Below are 26,250 nucleotides of genomic sequence, written 5' to 3'. Positions count from 1 at the left end.
ACCTATTTAATAGTGGTTTTGTTTTAGAATATAAAGAATCTTAGTGAGAGGTCAACCTCTTGTTTTTGAGATAAGTAAAACCTAGGGTGATTAAGTGACCCATCCAAGGTCACAGGGCTATTTAGTGGCAGAAAAGATATTCATAGTCAGAACTGCTGGTTTCTAGTTCAAATGCTGTTTGCACTACTCACATCAACACTCATATCCTGCAAGATTATCATACAAAAAGAGACAAGCTGATGAAACCATTAAGCCAAATTTTTCACAAATTCTTTAAAGTAATGGACACTGGTCCTTCCAGAAATAAGACAATGAAATCTGATTTCTGCTAGGTGAACCTGTGTTAAGGTAGGCCTAGCTTTATCACTGGTGCTGGCTTTCCTCCAGAACATGAAAGCAATGGACTCACAGGAATTAATCGCATTTAAACCAAACACTGATAAAACTATGTTGCAGAACCACATGTAGCAGGTAACAGTTTACAGTAGGACATACTATATATATTTTTAAATACATTTTATTTATTCTAGAGGACGAGCAAGGGAGGGAGAAAGAGAAGGAGAGAAACATCTATCGGTTGCCTCTTGCATGCCCCCAACCAGGGACCTGGCCAGCAACCCAGGTCATGTGCCCTGACCTGGAATCAAACCAGTGACATTTGCTTTGCAGGGCGATGCCCAACCCACTGAGCCACACCGGTCAGGACAAGACGTGCTTAATCAGACTCTCTCTGACTGAACTTAAACCATTTAATTGGCAATTGATCTATTAACTTTTAACTCTTTTCTACTGGGCTGTAAGACAGGCATCTATCCTTTCAAAAGGGCTCTGCTCCCACAGTGAGATTTTGGAAGTCCGAAAATGGGCAGATATTAAGATAATTTAGAAGTCTTTGTTCAGAATAACTTTAAAGTCTTTATGTGCAAATTTTATAATAAGCCTTGGTGATGTCAATCTTTAAGGCGTAAGTTCTCAAATTGCAGTCCACTGGCCCTAAAAAAAATTTATCAATGAACTTTAGGAGGTCTGTGAACTCATTAAACTGTACACTATATTCTGTGTGCATGTGCATACATGCATGTGTTAGGAGAGACGATCTATGGCTTTATCAAATCTAAATCACTGCTTTTAGTAAAACAGAGTTTTCAGGCAAGGCAGCTCACTGCTGGCTGCAGCATGCTCAACAACAAAGGTTATGGAATTGCTCTCTTCAAACACAGCAAGCCTTCTGGAATGCAGAACCTCAATACAGTGATAATCCTAGGAGACCAGAAGTTCACCCCCCACCCCCGCCCCGCAAGACTGGGAGACAAGTCCACTATACCTTCCAATCAACATATCTCCACATCTGATCTAACCCAGAGAGCATCAAAAAAGCAAGATTGCCTTTCATCTAAAATAAAGATGGGGGAGAGGTAGAGACATGATGGGGGAACCGTTAAGATCAAGGGCCTTCCAGCATCCATGGACTAGCAATAAGCCTCCCTGAAAGTACTTTATTTTAATTAGTACTACCACCTCTTAGGGTTAACTTTACTAACCTGTATTAAGGTATTAACTTATTTGTCAAAAAAATGAACACCATCACCTCTCTGTCAAACATCAGTGATGGGGGATTGCCCTCATTTTGGTACTTTTAAGTATTTAGTATTTTGAGAATAAACCTGTTACTGTGGCTTTATAACCTTTGGTCACAAATCCCTTCAGTGTCTTCCAAAAAAGGAATTCCTTTATATTAATACCCTGGACACACGACAGAAAGAGAGTGTGAGAGTGACTGAGAAGTGTGAAGAGAGAGAACATGCTCCAACATATACAGGCCACATAAAACATTAACTCTACATACTGTATGTTGCTTACACAGAAATTCTTCTTTCTTTCCAGCACAAATAAATACTGCTCACTTTAGAGATTTGTGGATTTTAGAAATTTTTATTTTCATATCCATCACCTACTACCATGTACAATGCTAAGAATGAATTTTAACGTTTCTCCTCCCACCAAGATGGATAAAGGAATATTTAGTTTGGAAACTTGTGAACACAAGATTCTCGATAGTGATTGGTAATATCAGCACAAATGCTATTTTATATCTATGTATTTTTGGGCTATTGCTATCTTGATACTTTAGAAGAAAATTTTGAACATACAAAAAATAGGCCCTTCCCCCTATTTTTTAGATCTTAAAAGGCAGAGAATTAAATCCATTCACCAAAATCAAACCTCTTTATATCTCAAAACCATACTCAGGGCCAAAATCAGTGCTTCCAATTAGAGACCACAAATGTAATTTAAAAATTTTTCCTGCAGTTTCTTTTTTTATTTTTAATTTCTATTCATTTATTTTAGCGAGAGAGAGGGACGGTGGGGTGGGAGGGAGAGAGGGAAGAAGAGAGAGAGAGAAAATGAATTTGTTGCTCCATTTACTGATGCAATCACTAGTTAATTATTGTATGTGCCCTGACCAGGCATCGAACCCACAACTTTGGCATATCAGGAGGATGCTCCAACCAACCTAGCTACCTGGCCAGGGCTTCTTCCAGTTTCTTCAAATCATGATCAGCTAACTACAAGATGACACTGGAGACTGAAAACAGTAATGACCAATAAATATACTAGCAATTCCAATTCTCTCATTTACAAGTACAGCACAATTGTTTGATATAAACACACAGAGCTAATTACCCACACATCTTCTTTACAACTCCATATAAGTGTCTAAGCAAACAAAAAAAAAAAAGGTAGTACAGTATTAAAAATACGTTGTTCTCAGTTTGCAAAACTGATGGTTTACTTCCCCAGAGGAAGTGACCCTAAGGAAGAAGCTAACCTAATCCAAAATTTAAGCAACTAAACAGGAAATTTGGAGGCAGGTAGAAAAAGAACTTTTATCTGAACTGGTTTAGTGAAATTATTATATACACATACATACTGGAATAAATGGAGTGACAACAGAGTGTGTGCACGCATAAGTGTTTGGTGCAAATCACCCCACTCCCCACCCCAACAACTTTAGTCTGGAGAGTAAAGTAAATCAAAACAAAGTCATAGGAAGTGGGTTTTTCTAGGCCCAGGAACACTTACTGGACTAGAAGCAACAAGCTTAATCAGTGACCTGAGCACATATAAGCAGCAAAGAACTGCCTGAAGGTTGCAATCAGCAATGAACAGCAGTTTCTGAGACCAAACTTGAGCTATACCCAGAGGAGAGACGAAAACATACACACAAATATTCTGGATACTAGGGGCATTTATTGCTGAGATGAAGAGATTTTTCATCAAGTCCCACCCCCTGCCATCCCTTAGATGAAATTGTCAGATGAGCTACCTGCTTGTGCTCCAACTCCATTCCATGCATATGTTCTGAGCAGGTACTAAGTGTTGGGCACTATATAAGCACCAGGTAAATCAGGATATTGTGAAAACACAGAGAACAGATTATTGCCTCGTGCTGCTTGCACTCTAGTAGAGAAGACAATTCAAAAGGAAGGGAAGCAGAACAGGTTGACCCCAGTCCCTTCCACTCCCTCTGTTCTTCCCAATGGCAATTTTTGTCAGAAGAAGGTATGTTAGGATGACATCAAAGTTATATCAGAAGAAATGGTCAAATAAAAGAGAGGTCTTGATGTGTACTGTAAATAAATGTTCAGTTTTCAAGAATATGATGATTAAAAACTACCTAACTAGATGGAGCCAAGAACAAGTCAACTCAGCCTAGAACATAAGCTGTCAAAGATCTTCCCAATCTTAGGCAAAAGGTTATCAGAATCAAAAGGGAAGGGATAAAGAAAAGGAAGAAGAAAGATCAAAGGAGAATGGGCTTCTGGGAACTCACCCAAGACAAAGTGAAAAATTATTGCAGCCTCTTCTAAATGCACTTTCTTTTTTAAAGATTTTATTTATTTTTAGAGAGGGGAAGGGAGGGAGAAAGAGAGGGAGACAAACATCAATGTGTGGTTGCCTCTCCCACACTCCCCAAACAGGGACCAGGCCCGCAACCCAGGCATGTGTCCTGACTGAGAATCGAGCTGGAGACCTTGTACTTTGTGGGACAATGCCCCACACACTGAGCCACATGGGTCAGGGCCAAATGCACTTTCTTTGTGATCAATTACAATCAAGACCAAACTTTTCTGGCAAAGGATAGACTCATCTGTCCTTCCAGACCTAGAGGGACAAGTGTCAGGACCACATATGTAAATCCATTAGTGAGTAATTGTGAATTGTGGTAAGTTCTACAAAGGACAAAATGAAGTGCAACGAGAGAGAAGACAGTTAGAAATTCCTTTAGAAAGGGTAGCCAAGAAAAGCCTCAGAGGAAAGTTAAGAGCTAATGCAGCAATAGGAGTGGAGCACTCAAAGGGCACAGTGAGTAGCCCATGCAGGGAAAACATTATGGGAGGTGGAAAGGAAAGAATGAGATCAGTACATGTACAACAGAAAGTCAATGAATGGTTTTAAAGTAGCCATATGACCCATTCTTTTAAAAGCTCTCTCCTGCTGTGCAGAAAAAATCGGAGGGAAGCCAGAGAAGTGTGATCAGTTGAAAGGACAGAGTGATAGTTCAGGGGGAGAGGAGAGATGAGATGGTGCCAAAGGAATGACATGGAATGGAAGAATACAAGATGCATTTTGGAGCCGAGTTTCTGAAAAGGACTTGGTAAAGGATCTGGGGGAGGAGGGTGTGAGGGGAAAAATACAGGTGTCAACAATGACTCCTAGGTTCCTGGGTTAAGCAACTGGATGTCATTATCTAATGGGAAAGACTAAGGAGAGGAAGTGAATTCGACAGTTATCACCAGTTTTGGCTGGGTAAACATTTTACTTTTTGACATGTAAATATGAGCTCCCTGTAAAATATAAAATTGGGACCCTGGCTGGTGTGACTCAGTGGATTGAGGGCTCGCCTGCGAACCAAAGGGTTTGATTCCCAGTTGGGGCACATGTCTGGGTTGTAGGCCAGGTCCCCAAATGTGGGGCATGTGAGAGACAACCAAACATTGATGTTTCTCTCCCTTTCTTTCTTCCTCCCTCCCCCTCTGCCTAAAAATAAATAAATAAATAAATAAATAAATAAATGTTAAAAAAATAAAAAAATATATATTAAAAATTGGGGATTCTCAGCATATAAATGGTATTTAAAATCTCTGGGAACAAATGATATCATCAAGAAAGAGAATACAGAAAAGAGATGGGTACAGGGCCAAACACTGAGCAACACAAAACTGTAGTAATGGGGAATGAGCCAAACAAACAAAACGTACACACAAAAGCAAGAGGAAAACCAGGATTATGAGATTACAAAAGCCGAGACAGGGATTCAAGAAAGAGGGTAAATTCTATGGAGAACTGTGGTAAGACACGCGGGAAATGTGGTCTGAGAATCTCTTGGTTTGGTAATTCACTGCCATTGATGATCTTGGCAAGTACAGTCTCAGGAAGTAGGAGTCAAGTTGATGAGGGCTGATGCGGGGCTGATACAGTGTACACCAAACAGCCTGTTTCTGACTTAGCTTTGACCTGTTTCCTCTCACCTCACCTACTCTACCAAAAGAGCCTCATAACCACTTTTCTTTCTCCCACCCTTACCCTCCTACAGCCCACTCTCAGTATAGCAGGTACAGTGATCCTGCTGTGGAAATGGAAGTTACTATATCACATCATCACTTCTCTACTCAGTGATCTCATCTCACAGCAAAGTCAAAGAGAAAGTCTTTACAATGGCCTAGAAGGTCACCATCCTACTTCCTGCCACGATATTCTCTCTAGCCACTCCAAATTCCCTCCCGATCCCTGAACACAGCAAGCACACTTCGGCCTCAGGGCTTCTACACTCATACGGTGCTTCAGGTCTCAGCTCAATCATCACCACAGCACAGAAGTCTTCTCTGACCAGTGGATTTAAAGAGAACCAGCTCCTCTCATTCTTTGCTTGTCTTTCCTTACCCTACTCTCTATTAGCATTTATCATTTTTTGACACATTACACATTAGTTATTGTCTAACTCACATCACCAGAATGTGAGCTTCACAAAAACAGAGGTTTTACCAGTTTTTGTTACTACTGCATACCTAGTAAGCAGGCCTGGTACACAGTAAATGCTCATATTTATTTGTTGCATTTAAGTCATTAAAAGGCCCTTTCGTCCCTGGCTGGGTGGCTCTGTTGGTTGGAGTGTCACCCCTTACACCAAAAGGTTATGGGTTCAATCTTCCGTCAGGGCACATACCTGGGTTATGTGTTCACTATCTGGTCGAGGTGCCTGCAGGAGGCAACCTATTGCTGTTACTCGCTCTCTCTCCCTCCCCCTACACCCATCCTACTCTCTCTCCTTTCCCCTCTGAAATTAATAAACATATTCTCAGGTGAGGATTAAAAACAGAAAAAGTTAAAAAGGCCCTTTCCCATTACAAATTATTAAGCTGGCACTTTCAGTTTGGATTCAAGTCTTCTGTTTTCTAGACACTGTGAGCCTGATCACCCATAGTCACGCAATAAAAGTCCAGTTTCTGTGCCTCTAAAATTCAGCACTAGCCACTAGACCTTGGAAACTCACAATACTATCATCCTGTGAGCCATCTCCTATAGAATCCTCAAGGAATATTTCCATTCAGTTTTCAATATAAACTGTTTGCCTTTTGGGTAAAGCGAAGTGCCCTGAACAAAAGTCATTGTAATAACTCAGAGAAGGAGCCGTGGAGGGAACAGTGGTACATGTGAAGGTATGTATCTATTGTACTGGAACAAAGGCAAGTAGGTACGCTGCTCTGGAATTAAGTGACTCTCCCAAATGATGGAACCATGCTCTCCAGTCTGTACAACTGGTTTTCCTGTTCATCTCTCGGATCACCAAGAAACAGACTACATCATTTTTCTCAGCAAACTCCCTACCTCAGGCTGTTCTCCCTGGAAGGGTAACTGACTGAAAGTATGACCGGGAAACTCCTGATGAGTTAAAATAAAACAAAGCTCTCTGTCAATGAAATGCAAACCTTAACCATACCTCTGAAATGTTTGAGTCGGGATTACCAGTCATACAGATCATCTCCTCCTGTACTCCTGCACCAGTGAAATGCTCAGTCTCTGACTTTGTCTTGTTCAAACCTGTGTTGTTTCCATGGCCTTCAGGCTAATAGTTTCTGCTTTAGACACACTAGTCATTAGAGGAATTCTGCTTGGGGCTTGAGTTTTTACAAAAACAGACCCTCCCATTTTCCCTTCCCTGACATAAAAGAAGCCTGAACCCTGCATTTCCTTAAGATGGATTTGAGGAACCACTAGGACTCCCATCTTCTTAGTTGGTGCCTTCTCGACCCTACTGCAAATTCTGACGTCGTGAGTTTGGCCTTTCAGTGTTGGGCACACAGACTTTGGACCAGTAACACTCCTATAGAGAATCTGTGGAAACACGTCCCGAAAACTGCAGTACTCGTCCAATGAACTGATTTACATTTACTACATACCTAAGAATGGAAAGCAACAGCAAAACAATTTAAAATACAAATAAATCTACAAAACTTGTAAGTAAATGTGGCTACAAAACTGCATGACATTTTTTTAAATCATCCTCTAAAGAAAATGTCATTTATAAAAATAACAAATAAATTAAAAAAACTCTATATTATATTTACAAAAAAAGGAAAGGAGAGAGAAATACAGGTGTACTAACATGTTTGTCTAAAAATTATGAGGACACAAAAATACTATTTAGCTCTGCCTCTATCAGAGAAAAGTCTTTTTAAAATCCACATAGACCAAGTAACACATGAAAAGATGCTCAATATCATTAGCCATTGGGGTAAAGCAAATCAAAACCACAATGGACTACCAATGCACCCCCAGTACGATGGCTATAATCAGAAAGATAGATAATAAGTATTTAATAAGAATGTGGAGAAATTAGGACTCTCATAAATTGCTGGTGGAAATGTAAAATGAATGGTACAATCACCTTAGAAAACGGTTTGGCAGTTCCTCAAAAATTTCACTCGTGTGGGTGTTTGTGTGTGTATCTAAGAGAAATGTAAACATAAGTCCACACAAAATCTGGTACACAAATATCCATAGCATTATTCATAATGGTCCAATAGTGGATGCAATGCACATGTCCATTAATTGATGGATGGATAAATAAAATGTAGCATATCCATAAATGAATATTATTTGACCATAAAAAGGAATGAAGTACTAATATGTTACCACATAGGTGAGCCTGAAAACATTATGCTAAATAAAAGAAGCCAGTTGTAAAAGACTATATATTACATGATTCTAATTATACAAGTGGTCCAGAATAGGTAAATCTGTAGTGACAGAAATTAAGTCATTGATGCCTAGAATTTAGGTAGAAGGAAATGAATGATCACCAAGGGTTCTTGGGGGGGACAGTGAAAAGATTCTGCAATTTGATAGTTGTGATGGGTGCACAACTGTGAATACACCAGAATACCGGAAGCCATTAAACTATATACTTTCTATGAGTAAACTGTATGAATTGTGAGTTACAGGTCAATAAAGCTATTAATTTTAAAAAAGAATGAGGTAGAAAGCACATTGGGAGGTTTCTGGGTACTTGTATTATTATTATATCTTGATCTATTGGTTATACATTGTATGTTCACATTGATTAAATGAGCTGCAAACTTACAAGATGTGCATGATTCTACATATATATCATATTTCAAATAAAGGTTTTTAAAAAGAATAACTAGATCTATAAATACTGACTTGGAAAGAGACCCAGATACAAAATGGAAAAAAGGCAACTCTCAAAACAATATATAGTATAACATGGGCCCACTTTTTTAAGTGTGTGTGTATGCAGAGTAAAAGAAAAAAAAAAAGCCCACATGAGTATACATAGCAACCTCTTCTCACTGATCTCTTAAGAATTCAAATAAAGGGACTTTTATTTTCTTTGATACATCGTTCTATAATGTTCGAATTTTTGCAATGTGTATTTTTGTAATGAGAACATAATTGTATATAGTTTTTAAAAATAATTTAAGGCATACAGAATTTAGTTTTCTTTAAAAAATCTAATTCATGCCCCCCTGCAAAATGAAGAAAACTGAATAGAATGACCTAAAAACAAACAAAATAGAAACAAATAGTTACTGCTCCTCCACCCAAAAAAGATTATTTTTCCATGATACCAAATTCCTGGTATCAAGAATGGTAGAAAAAGTAAAATTACAGGTCTCCACTCATGAACATACACCAAGGTCCTGAATACTAACAGATCAGTCCAGTCCTATGAGGGTTCTTCCAGGAATGTAGGCATAATTCTGTACTAGAAATTGATTACTATAATTCAGCACGTAAACAGGTCAAAAGAAATAATCTCTAAGGGTAGGTAATCATATTTAAAGGCATTTGAAAAACGTATCCTTTCTAAAAAATAAAAAAGCTTAATAAATAAATATACTTCTGTAACTTGTTAGGTTTGAGACCCACAGTCAACCAAGCCCACAACAAACTGTGAAGCGCACCTGAGGCAGCCTCAACGGACTAAAGTTGAATACACGACATTTTTCTGAATGTTATTGTCTAGCCAATGAAATACCAAAGAAAAATAACAGAGGAAGATACTGAAAAGGAGTCTAAATTAGCAAAATTTGTCCAGTTGGAATACCCACCAAATATATCTATGTAAAATTATTAAAATGACAAAGCTCAGGAAATAGGCACATTTGTAAATAAATTTATAAAAATCAGCTTTTCCTAACATTGACAAAACTCCAAAAGTATGATTAAAAAAAAAAAGAAAGAAAGAAAGAAAAAACACCCCACTGCCCTGGCTGGTGTAGCTCAGTGGGTTGAACACATACATGCCTGTGAATCAGAAGGTCACCAGTTCAGTTCCTGTTCAGGGAACAGGCCTGGGGCACAGGCCAGTTGCTCAGTTGCAGGAATGTGAGAGGCAACTGAAAGGCAACAGATAAATGTTTCTCCTGAACAATGATGTTTCTCTCCCTCTCTCTCCCCCTGCACCCCTCTCTAAAAAATAAATAAAATCTCTGAATAAAATAAATTTAAAGTTTAAAAAAAAAATCCCATTGTCAAAAACAAAAATGTAAAATACTATGGAATTAATGAATGTTAATTAAACCACAAAACTTGACTAAGCCATATACTGTGACACGTAAAAAGAGAGTAAGTAGAAAGAAGTCATGTGATACATGAAGAGACTCGGTATGAAGAGATCAACTTACTAAATTTAATGTATTTCCAATCAGTGTAGCAGTGGGGGTTTTTGGGGAGGGGGAAATTCGGACAAAAACTTTTAAAATTTTATCTAGAAATGTGGGGGGAAAGTATGTAATAAAAGGCAAGTCTTTTTCAAAATAAGAACTACAAGAATTTGTCCTACCAAGCAGTTACCTGTATAAAACTACAATTAGTAAAACTTGTAATGTTGGTGCCAGAATAGAGACAGATCAATAGAACAAAACAGAATATACAAATATATCTAAGTACTAATGGAAATTCAGTATATAATTTAAAATGTCATGTTAAATATATAAGGAATTGGTTAAATTGTGGTAAGTCCATATCAAATACAATGGAATACTGCACAGCTAGCTATTAAGAATGAGGTAGATTATACTGAGGTACAAAGATGGCCAGAATATATTATGACAAAAAATTCTAGAAAGGAAGTACAATAGGATCCTCTGTATGCTAAATATATGCATTTACTTGAGAGCCACTCTATATAGAGAAAATGTCTAAGGATGCACCACACCGAAATAGTACTGGCACCACCTCTAGGATCATGACAGACAGGAGTAAGAATGACAGTTCACCAGCTACGGTCCCAATATAAAGAAGTGGTCCCGATATAAAGAAATTAGAAAAATCTGAAGGGGTGTTATTTATAAATGAAGTAAGTACAAATTTGGGAGGTGAGTTCTACAGATACAACAGGAGATGGAAGAGAAACTAGGACTAGCAATAGCAGAACAACGATCACTCTGACCCCTCAAAAAACCAGGAGATAAAGATAACAGAACCCACCTAATAGAATGCAGGCTTCCCTGAGAGGAGAGGGGATATATATTCTCACCTCTTTCTCCTCCTTTCCTTCCATTTCCTCTTAAGGCTGAATGAACACAGGAAGTCAGAGGACCTGGGAGCACCTGCCCTGGGGCAAAGAGCCAAGTAGAAAGAGGTGGAAGGTCTGGAGAAGTACACAGAGTGTATCTGGCACAGATTTCTTTAACCTTTTTGATTAAAAAAAAAAAAATTGTTCCATTTAGGGGAGATTTTTTAAATGATTTTATTTTTTTTAATTGATCTTAGAGAGAGGAAGGGAGAAAGAAGAGAATCATTGATTTGTTGTTCCACTTATACATGCATTAATTTCATTAGTTGATTCTTGCATGTGCCCTGACTGGGGATTGAACATGCAACCCTGCAGTATAAGGATGACGCTCTAAACAACTAAGCTATCCCCCCAGGGCCTCTTTTACCTTTTAATAAATTTAATTACATAAATACAAGTACAATTGCTTCATTAAAACTTCACATAGAAACTAAAATCTCGCCCCTCCATAAACCTGGACCTTTCTCCAAGTAATCATCTTTATCATCATCATTTTGGTGAGATTTGTTGATTTTCTTCTAGACAGACACATACCACAATAAAGCACAGAGAATTGTTTCATGAGATATCATTTGCTTAACAGGAACAGCATTAATTACTCTTATTTTCTGCAAACTTTTTATTTTTGCCATTTTCAGTTCGGTTATAAAATAATGCTTAAAAAGCTGAGATGGGTGGTTTGACTCTCCTCAGTGTTATTCTCACGGTATCTCAGTGGCTCTCAAAATGAGATATCCCCACCACCACCACCTCCCAAGCTACATTAGCATCACCTAGGAATTTACTTAAAATACAAAATATCAAGCCCCCACCCTACTGAAGGTAATCAAAACCTCAGAAAGCGAAGCCCAGTAATCTTCCTTTTAACCAGCCCTTAAAACCTGGTTATTACAAGAATCACTACTCCACTAATACCAGTGCAGTGCCCCTGCTAGGCATCTGCATTTTAATGAGATCTCCAGGTGCTGCATAAGTAAATTAAAGTGTGAGCTGCTCTGGTCGACCTCAGACCCAAAACCTAACCCAAATCCATATTACCCACACCCATTCACACACAGTATATCAATGAGTGGTTTCTGGGGCTGAGAAGGGAAGAGGCCAGCAGAAAGACCAGTGGTTTTTAGTCTCTTTGAATTAGAATCTATCACTCCAGCGGGAAAAACATCAATACTGCATGCCCTAGTTAGGCAGAGCATATTACCAGTGTCATATTTTGCGTGTGACAGCATATAACTACCATTAAACTACCCTGGAAATTCACCGCTCTTAGATGTCAATATTATATCCTAAGTTTTCAGTTTTCTTTTAAAATAAGTGAATTTCAATTTTAACCCCAAGTATAATAACATTATATACAACTAGCTAACTTTTGTTTGTATCACTAATATTGTGGTGGGGACCCATCCTTTAATTTATTTTTTCATTGAATTTATCGGGGCAACATTGGTTAATAAAATACAGATTTCCGTGTACAACTCTGCAACACATCATCTGCATAGTGCACTGTGTGCTCACTGCCAAAGTCAAGTCTCTTTTTGCCACCAATTATCTCCCCTTTACTCTCTTTTTCCTCTGGCAATCACCATTATTTTAAAACAAACCCACCTTTTCTGTTCAAGAGTGCCCTTAGCAACAACTACAGGTACATCTACCCTCCATTTCCATGCTGCAGCCTAAGCAGCCACACAGCGTGTGGGGAGGGGAAGATGTGACCAGAATTCCACCTTTAACCTCCTGCTCCCTCCCTCAGAGGCTCGAATATTTTCTTATATTTTTAGAAAGACTTTGCCTCTCATACGCTCCCCAATCGGGGACCGAACCCAAAACCCAGGCATATGGCCTGACGATGCCCAACCAACTGAGCCACACTGGTTAGGGCTCAGAAATTTTCTTTTAAAGCCTGCAACCTAAGGCACCAGCCTCAGCCTCTCCCTTTTGCTCTTCTCTCATTTTTCTCCACTCAGTCTCAGGTCCGTCCTGAGTCAACTGCAAACAGGTTGATCTTTCTCAGGAAATCTGCCATGGGAACATACACATTGGTGCCTGAGAATCATACAGTCTCACTGCTCAATCCGACGTGACTCAGCCTAATACAACGATCTGCTTTTTTAAGGCACTTCCAGTTTCACTTCTAGTTCTTAACCAGGCTTACTCCCTGCCCCAATGCAACACAGCCCCCAGCTCTCTGAGCTTTCCCCACCCCGGAAGTAGGACGGTAAAGACTATGGGGCCCATACCCAACTTGACGTGCCTCTCCCTTCTTAAAGCAGTGCTGGAATCAAAATTTCTAAAGACCCTTTTCAATTTCATAACTTTTCTTACGTAGAAACAAGGAGTATTTTAATCAAGCCTTAAATTTGGGCCCCGGGTTTTTAATAACATAGCATCAGGAAAAATAATGTAACTATTCTATCAAACCATTTTATTTTGAAATGAAACATGTTTGCATTTCAAATGTGCTATTACAAAATTTCGGTAATGTAACACTAATTTGATTTCTATCCCAACCTCATAGAATTATGTTAAAATCTTTTGTCAATTGAGACAGTTCATTTTTTAAAATATTTTGTTCTACCAAACAGTTAGACTCACAATATGTACAGTATTATCTAAACCTTCTAGACTCAAATTCTGACTTTAGCTTTGACCTCTAGAAATTTATTTCATGAGTTGCACACAAATTAATTTTTTTAAAGATTTTATTTATTTTTAGAGAGAGGGGAAGGGAAGGAGAGAGATACATCCATCATGTGAAGGTGTCTCTCACATGCACTACCACCCCCCACTGGGGACCTGGCCGGCAACCCAGGCATGTGCCCTGGCTGGGAATCAAACTGGCAACCCCTTGGTTGGCAGGCCAGCGCTCAATCCACTGAGCCACACCAGCCTGGGCACAAATTAATTTTAATAAGGCAAATCTTTGGATTTGTTTGTTGCCTTTGTTGGTTTTTGGGTTAATTTTTTTAAGCACACAGTCGTAGCTTTTATTTAAAGTTAGAGCTCAAAAATATCATGGAATAGTAACTTGTGTTCAACAATATATGCACACTTAATAGAAACATCAAATAATTAAATCGTTAAGAGTTCATGACTCATATTGTTATATAAAGCAAAGATAGTCAATAATAATGTCTTCCACTAGAACCCCAAAATATATAACTCTAGATATGTTCTGAGGCTGAGGTTCATAAAACAAACTCAAGCAAGTAAACAGGCAGAAGTTCCTCAATTACCTAAATTAATTGGCTTTTTAAAGGTCTTATTTATTTTTAGAGAAAGGAGAAGGGAGGGAGAGAAACATCAATGTGTGAGGGATACACTGATCAGTTGCCTCTCACACGCCCCCTACTGGGGAGCTGGCCCATAACCCAGGCATGTGCCCTGACTGGGAGTCAAACTCATGACTTTTCAGTTCTCAAGCGGGCACTCAATCCACTGAGCCACACTGGTCAGGGCTAAATTAATCAGTTTTTATCCTGCCGGAATGAAAAGAATATCTCCCTCCTATGAATTAATTCCATATTGCTTAGTAATTTGAAAGATGAAGAATTCCTTTTTCCCTTTCCAGCTATTCATAAGCAAAGAAGGAGAAAAAGATTAACTTGGCAGTCTCATCTCAAAAACAGGCTATGTTCCAAAAGTCTATAAATACTGTTTTAACCTTAGAATCCCATTTTGCCATAGAACATTTTTTAAATAATGGCACACCAATGCTTATTAAGCCCATAATATAGATGAAATAATATTAGAAACACCATCTATAATTCTTATGAGAAATTTACTCAATCTCACAATTCCAACATTAGGCCACCTAAAGAGAGAGTTTCTAGCAAGCGTTCCAACCAATTTTGAAGTACGTAGCTCATTCAGGAACCACTACACTACATTATTTTCTTCAAATAATCCAGTCTCAGACAGCATCCACCCAACACCAGGCTATGCAACTGAAGCCTGAAATGTTCATATTCTATGCTACTGAATAAAGGGATATGTTTATGCTTTAGCTTGTGACAAATCAGTTTACTATGGAAATTAAGGCTAAAAAGAAGTCTAATACCCATTCTTGTACTGATTTGGGAGTGGGAAAGGTATGCATATCCACAAAAAGGTGGGATTCAGAAGTTTCTCAGAGTAGTCACAGATGTCAAATTTTTCCTTGAGTTCTGCATCTTCGTAAGTGCCCAAACAAGCCCTCAGTTAAGACCCTAACGTTCAGAATCACAGAACATGAGAGATTCACTAAGAAGGAATTTAAATATGCCTGATCTAAAGTGAACCCACTTCAATACAGGTACTCCTGCTCCCATTGTGAAAAAGTAATGAATGACTTTTAAAACATCAATTAAATAATCTTAACAGAATAATTCAGAATTTCAAAAAAAAGAAAAAAAGAAAAAAAAGCACATTTCACAGGAGGAGCAAAGGTGAAACTAAAGACTGAAAATTCTCTTTGATGGCTAAACCACTGATTGCTTTTTATACTCAATCTTTTGTTACCAAAATTAACTGCTAAGTTTGCTTAGACTATCTAAAGCAAGATGTAGTAAAGCAGGATGGCTAAAAATACAGATTTTGGAACAAGACAGCTTGGGTTCACATCCCAGATAACACTCTTAATAGTGGCACCGTCTCTAGCAAGTTATTTAGCCTCTCTGTGCTCCAGTTTCTTCATCTGCACAATAAGGATAATAATAGCATCAACCTTAGCATATTGTGAAAATTAAATGAATTAATCCAGGTAAAGCACTTGGAATGAACTTTGCACACAGTAAGCACACAAGTGACCACTATTTTCAACATATTAAAAAATAAGAAGGGTTTGGAAAAACTGCAGGAGGGAACGCATTCCAAACTGAAGTAACAAGCAAAGGAACAGTGGTGAAAAAGTGATACACATTTGGACAACAGGAAATTCTATTCTCTGGAGAGTAATATTCATAAGGAAGAATAGTAGAGATTGGAATAATGAAGACCCAGTTGTGCAGGCCTTGAATGCCAGACCAAAAAATGTTTCTTTCATTTAGAAGGTAGCCACTTAAATTTTTTATCTGATTAGATCTGTGCTTTAGCAATGTTAATTATCAAGATGAAGTCCTATCACTATCATTAATGCAATTGTGACATTCTCTGCACTCCTGTGAAGGGTTAACAGACCCCAAACTACATCTGTTCGGCTACCACACTGTAAGAATCCATCACTGAACTGTTGCATATGGGAATCATACCTGAAATCCTCACTGTGCATGGCACCTAGTAGACACTCAATAAATGTCTTATCATTTAGTGGCCACCAGAGAGCAGTGAAGTAAAAAAACGTTGGAGGTTAATCCCCAAAGGAAATATCTATTATAAATGAAGTAGTCAAATAACAGTTTATTATTAAGCTAAAATATAAATCACTGCTGATCATGAAGGTGGGTTGGTGGGGATCAATTTTACCTTTCATTTAAAGCAGATAAAACGGATCCTTGTGCTTCCCCCTCCCCCCCCCCCATATAATACAACAGTTTATTCCTGATTAGGTCAACTTGCTCTAATAAATGAAAAAAAGTAAAAACTGGCCAGGTCAATTTTTAAGCTGATTCTTATATATTTTTAAGTTTCATAAAATTTAGCTGTCAAATTGGTAGTCTTCTCAAAAGATTACTTGGGCAATATCTTTGTAATAAACCACCAGTAGTCTTATGTTAAAGTAAATTTAAGGTAGATCTTCTCAAGATACCTGTATTCCCATGTTCACAGCAGGATTATTCACAATGGCTAAGACAGGGAAACAGCCTGAGTGTCTGACAGATGAATGAATGAAGAAAAAAGATGTGGCATATACCTACCATGAAATATATTCATCCATGAGAAATAAGAAAATTCTGCCACCTATGACAACATGGATGAATTTGGAGGACATAATACTAAGGAAAATAAGCCAAACAGTGAAAGACAAATACCATATGATCTCACTTATATGTGGACTCTTAAAAAATAAATTAATTTAAAAGGTAAAACTGATAGAAACAGAGTAGGGTGGTGGTTACCGGGGGCTGGGGAATGAGAGACATGAGGAAATGTTTATCAAAGGACACAAGGCTTCAGTTATAAGATGAGTAAGCTCTAAGGGTCCACTGCATAGAGCTTGGTAACTGTAGTTAATAATACTGTCATGTTTACTTGAAATTTGCTCTATGAGACTAGATCTTAAGCATCTCCCCCCAAAATAATAATAATAATGTAACTATGTAAGGTGATGGATGTATTAACATCATTTCACAATGTATACATATAACAAATCATCACTTTAAGTATAAGCAACTTTATTTGTCAGTAAAAAGGGTAAATTTCCTCAAAATCATGCTACACAGTAAAAATAAGGGTCCAACTCCTGACGAGGTTCTAACAGGTAATTAGAGGCAAGGTCAGCTCACAGTGGCTGTAGGCTTCCATGAAGTACACACTCTCTAACTGCCTGCTTCACTCTCCACAGATGTCAGTGCTAATTACAACAAAAAGGACCCCTTTCCCTTCATCCTGAGTAAGGGGGAGTGGAGTTCACTATCTCAAAGTTTAAAGGTAACCTTTGTAGTCAATTGTTTGGTGCATCTCTTTAAAAAAAATGTTTGAGACACTAGTTAGAGTAATATATACTAATAGTCCATTTCAACATAGTAAGGAAAAAAGTGTTCACTAAAAGAATACCAACAGAGCTTGGAAGCACATCATGACACCGGAAGACTGATAGAAGAGTTTATATCCCCAGATGAGTTGATTTTTTTTCTACTGGTAGTAGGGGGAAATCAGCTTACCAAATATGTCAGTTAGTACTTACTTTGAGAAACTTAAAACACATACACACAAACACAGATTAGCAGGGGCACCCATGGATAACAAGCAAGTTATATATGTGGATTTCTTGGGCAATCATTCTGGCAACACCATCAAAAAGCAAAGTAGGCCCAGATTTCTATATAACTTCTTCTAATGTACTTTTAAAGTAACTACAATTTTAGACTAAAAAAGAAAAGAAAAAATAGTTCCAGCTGTCTTGTGCTTTTTAAAGCTTGCAAGTACTAGAATTTTAAGACCTGAAGGGTATTCACTTAAACATGTTCCCATCAGCATTACCAACAACGTTCCATTATCCATTTGGTACTGTCTCCAGATGATGTTTAATCCCTGCCTGACTTCTCCCTACCAACAAGAACTTGGATACCATCTTTACCCTGCCTGCCCCCATTACTTAGTCGTGCTTAGGGAATTATAATTACAGTGATCCCGCCTTTAGAACATCCTCAGAGCACAAAGCCTCTTTGTATGATTGGGGGTGAGGGGGGCGCCTTCCAGGCTCCACAGCAAAGGGTGGGTGGTGGCAACACAGGCACCAATGAAGCAAGGGGAGCTGGAACCACTACAGTGGCCCTCAGGTCTGGCTCCATATTGTTGGAGGGGTTTTATTTACTGGGTGCCTGGCCAAAAGGTTCTGCAAAGCCCCTGTACCCCTCCAGTGGGGGAAGCAGGGGATGGGGCCTGTCCTGACAGATGGACAGATCACTACCAAGCCCAGAAGGGCAGGAAGCAGAAGGAAGCATTAAAAAAAAAAAAAATAGAAAAACCAACAGCTAAAAATTACGCCTCTGTACTGTTCTGAAGACCTCAGGTAATGAAGTCTCTGCCAATGAAGGCCATCACTCCAGTGAACCGGTGGTCAGTACTGGCATTGCTGGTATCCACTAGTGCTCAAATATGTATGTATCAAGGTGGGGACAAAAATCTACATAGGAAAACAAATCTATTAAAAAATATTTTTAGCTTCTCACCCAAGGGTATGTTTATTGATTGTAGAGAGAAAGGCAGCGGGAGAGAGAGAAACAGATGTGAGAGAAACATTGATCAGCTGCCTCCTGTGCACATACAGACCAGGATATAAACCTACGTTGCAGGCCCGATCCTGGGCCAAGCCTTCATCCTAGATATGAGCCCTGACTGAGGATTAAACCTGCAACCTTTCGGTGTCCAAGATGATGCTCCAACCAACTGACCCACATAGGGAAGGGCTCTATAATTTTTTTAAAAGAATAAGATAGCCTCAAAGCCAAATAAAAAGTGCTTTTTGTTAATTATAACAGTCCCAACTCCTATTTGCAAGTGATTATGAAATGACTACTAATTTTACTTAGCTTGCCCTACTACTTCTAGTCTGGTCTTCAAAACTGCTCGTTTTCTAGCTTTTGACAGTAAAACCGGTTTCAACTAAAGACCAGAGTGCACCATCTGCAGACACTGAAATCAAAGGTACTGAAGCAGAACTGATACAGACAGGTAACTTTCAACTCAAGCAACATCCACAAAGCACTACAAAACACCTACTGTTTAAATGTTTGCTATTCTCTCTTCCATATATGTACTTCTTCCTCTTACCACTTCCCTCTTTTTTTTTTCTTTCAAGAGGGTCAAATGATTACATATCAAAACTCACAATCCCTTATTTCTACACTTTTTTCCCCCACAAAAAGCGGACAAAGCAATGACAGCCTTCCACACCATGACTGGAGGGAACTATGATAAAACCTAGCATAAGCCCATCAATCTCCTCCTCCACCTGCCCAACATCACTCCAGTTAACTATTCTAAGCAGTCCCTAGAATAGCACTAATATCCATTTAAGCGGAAGAGGTAAAAAACTGAAACTGCTTTAGGTTAAAGCCTATAGGTGATAACTGTTTATTCTCCTTGTATGGGCTTAAGACTATTTTTGTTAAGCCTTTTTTTGTTTTTATTTACATACATTTTCTTTTAAAAATTCCCTCAAGTCAGCAGCCAAAGTACATTGAAACTCTCAATCCATCATCCTCAATCATGTTTTAAAATAATAATAAAAAAGACAACAGAAATCACTTCAAATATTCCTCTCCCTTGAGCACGCAGAACAGCACTCTTCCGTGACAACTGTGCTGAGAAACACACTGCCATTATTTGAAAAAGCAGTAGGAAGTCCAGTCTTGTCCTCGGTTTAGCACTCCCCCCTCCTCTCTCTCCAAAAAAAAATTGAAGCAGCAGAAAGCATAAACAACCACTTAATGGAAAATACAAATGGGTAAATATTTTTTAAATTGCTAAAAAGCCTCAGGTCTTAAGAAATTCAGAAATGCTACTGTAGGATGAAACACGAAAAGCAAAATAAAATTGCATTTCTCCCTCGAAGTGAGCACTGTAAGAATGCAAGAGCAAATGTGGTACGGAGCTACTTTCCTTCACTTACCAGATGCTTTGACTTCAATGATTTCTCTCATTCTGTCTTCCCATAAATAATAGTATTTTCTGGATAGTTTATATATTTCTCCAGCACAATAGCTTTTACAATATTAAGCTTAACTCTTGGGTTCAACTGAGTATGGTGACAAAAACCCAGGGGTGGTAGATCCCTTCCCATGAAAAGTTCACATAGAGAACTTTCGAGCCCCAGGCCCAGCACCAACCAGCCCTCTTTGCAGAGCCCATGGTAAGTATGGATGGAACAGTTACAGTTGGACCAACAGCTCCAAAGCTACAGGGCCATGCTACATCATAGAGGAGCTTTGTGAAAATTAGAAAAGGGTACCCCCTCTCTGAGGGGACACAGTTGCACACGAGGTGTTCATACCGGTTGCCACCCAAAACAGGTCCTCTTGAGCTGGGCAAAATCTACACAACCCTGAACAGCAGCCCTGCAAAAGTGTATCTGGGGCAACACCGTACCTCCAAAGTAGGTTTTCAGAAAGAACAACCTCATCAAAGACAAACAGCAAATTTCATTAGCAGAAATCCTCACATTTTTAAAAGAAATAATTTCTTAAACATGAATCAGGACTAGAGCAAAAAGGGTCTAGCAGAGAAGAAAAACTAGCAAATATGGGAGAAAGGAAACTCTTCCAACTTAAGGGATAATCAGTTGTTTCCTAAAGCCCCTAATCTTTGACTACAGGCTCCAACAGCTGAACTTCAGCTGCATGTCAAACAAACACTCACGCCATCGAAGTCATCTGCAGAGAAAGGAATGGTGACATACGCTTACCTTTGGGGGTTTACTTTTGCCAAACCTGCCAGTTTTCCTTCTCTATTAGACCCCTTTTTTCCGCTCCTCCTATCCTAACAATAAAACCACATGTTGTGATACACGTGGTTAGTTTGTGAAACCTGCTAAAAAGTAAAGAGCCCTGTGAGTGGCAGGCCCCTTAGCTACCTGCATGAAAACAGAAGTAGACAACCTGGATTATGAAAGGCTTAACATTCAATGGCTTCCATACCTATCATCATTTTATGCCCAACAAAAGAACGAAGTATTACACGAGTCCAAATTAGTCCCAGTCATGCAGGAGGAGCAATAGAGGTCAGCCTGGGGGCTAGTTTGGGACAAAGCTTAGATGAAGTACAAGCCAAAATCAAAAGGAGCCTGAGGTAGTAGATCTCAAACTCTGGCATCAGAATCTACTGGAAGCTTTCAGAATCAGATTCCTGGGTACCCCCTCCCCATATTAATAAGTCAAAATGTCCTGGAACACTTACATGTGACAAAGCTCAAACTGCTGACCTAGGCACACTAGAAAGTTTACAAACACTGGGAAATCCTCTGCACCTATCAATCAGCAGTTCCAAAATAAAAGACATCCATCGCAAAACTTGGCTTTGTAGGTCAGAAATGGGTGACAAAAGAATCACCCGCCTGCATGCCTAACAGGCTGTGCAGGGCTGGAGCCTGCGGTTAGTTTCACTATTATGGGACAAAAACCTTGTGCTCTACACGCAAGAACATTTTTTGCATGTGAAAAATATTTCAAACATCTGAAAATATTTAAGATACTATAATGAATATCTCTGTTCCCAACACCCAAGATAAATAAATATTAATTTGCAATTATCTGATTTCAATTTTTTTAGTAATAGGATATTACAGCTATAAAGCCCTCTGTGTACCCCTGTCCAATCCCATTTGTCATCTTCTCTTCCCAGAGATAATCACTATTCTGAATCTGGTGTTAGTTATTACCATGCACGTTTTTATACTTCTACTACGCATGTACACAGCCCCAAACAATGTTATTTTGCATGTTTTCAGATTTTATACAAGTGGAAGCATTCTGTAACAATTTTCTGTTACTTGTTCCCCAACTGATGCTATGTTTGCGACATTCAACCATTTTAATGCACGTGTCTATAGTTTATTCTTCACAGTCCTGTAACATTCGGTTGTGTGGGACTAGCTAACAATGTATGTGTTCTCCTGTTGGCAGATATTTAAGCTACAATCAGTATTCTTGTACTTTTGTACTTATTTTCTTGGGCAAGGGTGCAAGGACTTCTTAGAGTATAAACCAGAAATGAAATAGACATTTTGGTTAAAGAGATACATTTGTCTTCCTTCGACTAGACTTCACCATGTTACTCTCCAAGGTGGTTTATCCATTTACATTCCCACTAGTAGTATTAAAAGTGGACTCACTAGTAGTATTAAAAGTGGATTTCCCCACAACCTTACTAACACTTTGTTATCACAGCATCTAAATTTTGCCAATCTGATAGCCCTGAAATGGCATCGCACTGTTGTTTTAATTTGCATTTCCCTGATCACAGGTTTTGACAAATGAATTTTCATGATTTTATATATATCTGCCAAATATGTGCTTCTCACAGTTTTTTAGAAAAATCTAACTCAGCTTATCTGAATCAGGGCAGTTCCTCCCAAAGCACCCTGCCAACAGCCACCACAGCTGGAAACCTGAGGTGCAGGAGGGCTGCAAGAAAACAGCTGACTTAAACAAGGAATCTTCTTGGACAAAGGGCCCTAATTAATGCATTTTCTAATTAGTCTTCCCTTCTCTCTTTTGTAAAGGCTTTACATCTAAGACACTACTATGGGCCTGCAACCTTAGAACAGGGGAGAGAATGGAGGAAGAATGTGAAAGCTAAAACATTTATATAAAAGTACAACTGTATGAAGAGACTGCAGACCAATACCTACTACTCAACCTTGTAAGATACCACTCACTTCTAAAAGACACCTCTCAAACTCATCACATTTGGCTCCCTCTTTGAAACATCCCAATCTTTTTCTCTAGACTAGACACTTGTCCCCTCCCTTCAGCCACCCTTTCCCCACAATGACTAAATATCGTTTTTTCCCCCATTCTACAGCTATTTTCTAGCTCCTCAGGGGATTCTTCATTGCCTGGAACACGTTGCACGCTCTCTCTCCAAACTCCCAAGTCCTCTCCTCCTTCCCTTTCCAAGATGCAACCACAGTGAAAACAACCTATCCGTCACCCACTCCAAAGAAAAATGGGAATCCCATGTAATACATGGCCCTGAGTTACATGTCAGGCAAGCGCATGACTTTCCCCAATCCTCCCAGCTTCCTTGTCCCTTCAGGCCTGGGATAGCTTTCTTTCTCTGGGGATTGTACAAGTTTGACAATTTATACTACCGGAGAAAACCTCATTCGGACTTATGCGGCAGAAATGCCATTACTAAGGACATATATGCACTTCTGCTTGGGTCATGAACGAAACTTGGGCCATGTCGTGGAACAGACACCTAACCGGAGTCTCCCTCCACAAAGAGAGGCAGGCCTCCCTCCTATAAATTCCAGCTGGATTGGTCTAGCCCGTGCGGTGGTGGTTAGGTGGCCTCGCAGAGACCAAACGGCCCCCGCGTTAAGAAGTTTCCGAAGCTCTGACCCACGCACTCAAGAAGCCCTCTTCCCCGAAAGCAAACCAATCACAGGAGTCTCTCCCTCCGCTGCTCCCCAAATCCGCTCTCCAGGTCACCACCAAGCCCCCAACGCGGCCCCTGCTGCTCCGTCCTACCCGCAAAAGACCCTTTCTCCTAAGCCGGCCAAAAAGCTCGGGGTGGGCGTGCCTGGGACCAGGGCCTAGCGCCCCCTCCTCCGGGATCTCTCTCTCTAGGTTCTCGGCAGCTGGGGGCTCTCCTCCTCCGAGCCACCCCCTCTTCTCAGGGCCCGCACCGGCCCAGGGTGGCTCTGGGTCCCAGCCAGGGTACGACTCTCAGCGGCTACGTGACCTTGGGCAAGTCACTTCCCTCCGTAAGCCTCAGTTTCCTCCTCCGCCTAGCGGAGACCCGGAGAGGTCCTGCCCGGCCCCCAGAGGAGTGGGGGCTACAACCCACCGGGTGGGGAAACGCTTTGTGAGCCGCTGGCGCGGCGGGGACGCAGGGCTCACTGGTGCTCCGGAGCCGGACAAAGCTGACCCGGACCACGCTCCACCCACTCCGTGGGGCCGACTGGCTGGACCGCACGCTTTTGCGCCCCCCACCCCGGGGACCAACCTACGCCCCTCCCCGCCTGGCCCGCTCTGGACCTCGTACCTGCTCCCGGCGCTCGGCCGCAGGCGCCGCCACCCTGGGCGCTCGCCCGAAGAAGACCGTGGCTCGGAGGGCTGAGGCGGCCGGCGGCGGCGGGCTCCGGCCGGGGCGGCGGCGGTGGGGGACGAGGGCGGCGCGGGGGCCCGAGCTCCGCGAGGCCCGGCCTGGGAGACGACGACGGAGGCTGGAAGTGCGCGGCGGCCGCGGCTGCTGAGGCGGCGGCCACCGCGGCGGCGGCGCTTCCGCTCATGGCGGGGCCGCGGGCAGCGGCTCCGGCTGCGACTCGACTCCGGCGCGGCGGGCGCTGGCTGGGCCCCGGCCGGCGGCAGCAGCGACGGTGGCGGCGACGGAGGCGGCTCCCGGGGGGAGGAGGAGGCGGAGCCGGGAAGCGGCGGCGGCGGCGGAGGGGGCGGGGACTAGAAGGGGGCGGGGACGACGCGCAGCCGCCGCCAATGGGTGGCGTGCTCCTCGCCGGGGGCTCCCGGGCCGGGCTGACTGCGCCTTGGGGCATCTTCTGCTGCGGCAGCTCGCGGAGGCGGGGACGCTGAGGGCCGCTGGCAATGAGAGCCCCGCTTCGGGGACTTGGCCGCAGCCAGTACGCCCCCCGGGCGCTGCCGCGGGCCTCCCCGGCTAGGCATCGAGCGGCCGCTGCACCGCTGCCCCGACGCCGGGGTTCGCGCCGCGAGTTTGCCAGGGGTTCTCCCGAGTAGTTGCTGCTAGCCGGCGTGCCCGCCCGCCCGCCGGCCTCCCAGTCCACGGATTGTACCGCCTCGACTTCCCTCTTCCTCTGCCTCCTCCTCCTCCTCTTCCCCACACCATAGCCACAGTCTCTCTCCGTCTCTTGCCTGTTTCTTCAAAGTTTTCCTCTTTCAGACACTTAGGAGAGAAACTCTGTCTTCCCTTCTTAGGCTATGCCACAGTGATGAACCAGTCCCTGAGGATCCAGAAAGTGTAACAGAGGCAGAATCGACCGAAAGGGGATTCCCTGCCTTCTCATGAGTCTAGAGACCATCCTGGATTATGAGCAAAGAGGCCAGCCTGGCTCTACCCTGGCTCCTCGTCCCTTTCTCTGACTTTCTCTTCCTTTTCCTCACTTTAAATACTCTTGTTAAGACAGGAAACCATCCAACCCAGCTGGGCCTACTCTCCAAAGAAGGGGAGGCTGTGAGGTGAGGAAAGGCTTTTGAGCTGTGATGACAGTTTTCCTATGAAAGAATTCTGCAGATTCATGGCCCTCTTGGCAGCCCTCTTCTTGGATGTGTTGTTGGTCACTGAACCCATTTCCTTTTCATGTTACTCTTGACTCTCATATCAAAGACATAGCGGAGACAAAAAAAAAAATCACCCATGAGCTAGGAGTGCCTGTAAGTACAGCCACGTGGGTGAGGGTGCAGCTAAACTGCTGACTAGATCATTTCAATAAAGCATTATCCTCAGCCTTTCCCTACATGCAGCCACCAGCCGTAGACTGAGCAGAGAGTGAGCTACAAGTTGACAAGGTAAAGTGCTACAGCGGTAGCATGAGAGAGAAGTGGATGAATCTTTGGTAACAGACATTCCAATTTCCACCCCGACACTAGATGCACGATCTTCCTTTTACTCATACAGTGATCCGCAATGCTAGGCTGTTCAGAGTTCAGTGACGACTGTGTAGAGTCCAGGCCTTCGAAGAGTTGATCATGTCCTTGGAAGATGGTGAGATATATTCTTAGATGATAAGAACTTAAGGAAGGGTAAGAGTTTACCAGGTAGAGCAGGTTGGGGGAAAGTGGGCTGGGAAGACATTAAGATTAGAATTG

The 26,250-nt window shown here is 41.2% G+C and overlaps 1 protein-coding gene across 5 annotated transcripts in view; it reads right to left on the bottom strand.

The window, feature by feature from the left end:
• RNF38 (ring finger protein 38) overlaps positions 1-24,777 on the bottom strand; it is a 118,567-nt gene extending 93,790 nt beyond the window's left edge. For 4 of the 5 annotated variants that reach the window (XM_024560273.4, XM_045195095.3, XM_045195096.3 and 1 more), the window contains exon 1: positions 24,455-24,777. In XM_024560273.4, the coding sequence (XP_024416041.2) occupies positions 24,455-24,701 (247 nt within the window). In that variant the 5' untranslated portion in view covers positions 24,702-24,777. The remainder of the gene's footprint in view (positions 1-24,454) is intronic. The other variant, XM_053922620.2, reaches the window with a different exon arrangement.
• Positions 24,778-26,250: the final 1,473 nt, after the last annotated feature.

The sequence above is a fragment of the Desmodus rotundus genome, chromosome 1 (genome assembly GCF_022682495.2).
Source record: "Desmodus rotundus isolate HL8 chromosome 1, HLdesRot8A.1, whole genome shotgun sequence".
Classification (NCBI taxonomy): Eukaryota; Metazoa; Chordata; class Mammalia; order Chiroptera; family Phyllostomidae; genus Desmodus; species Desmodus rotundus.
The sequence above is the reverse complement of the archived record's forward strand: the minus strand, read 5'-3'. Positions and strand labels throughout refer to the sequence as shown.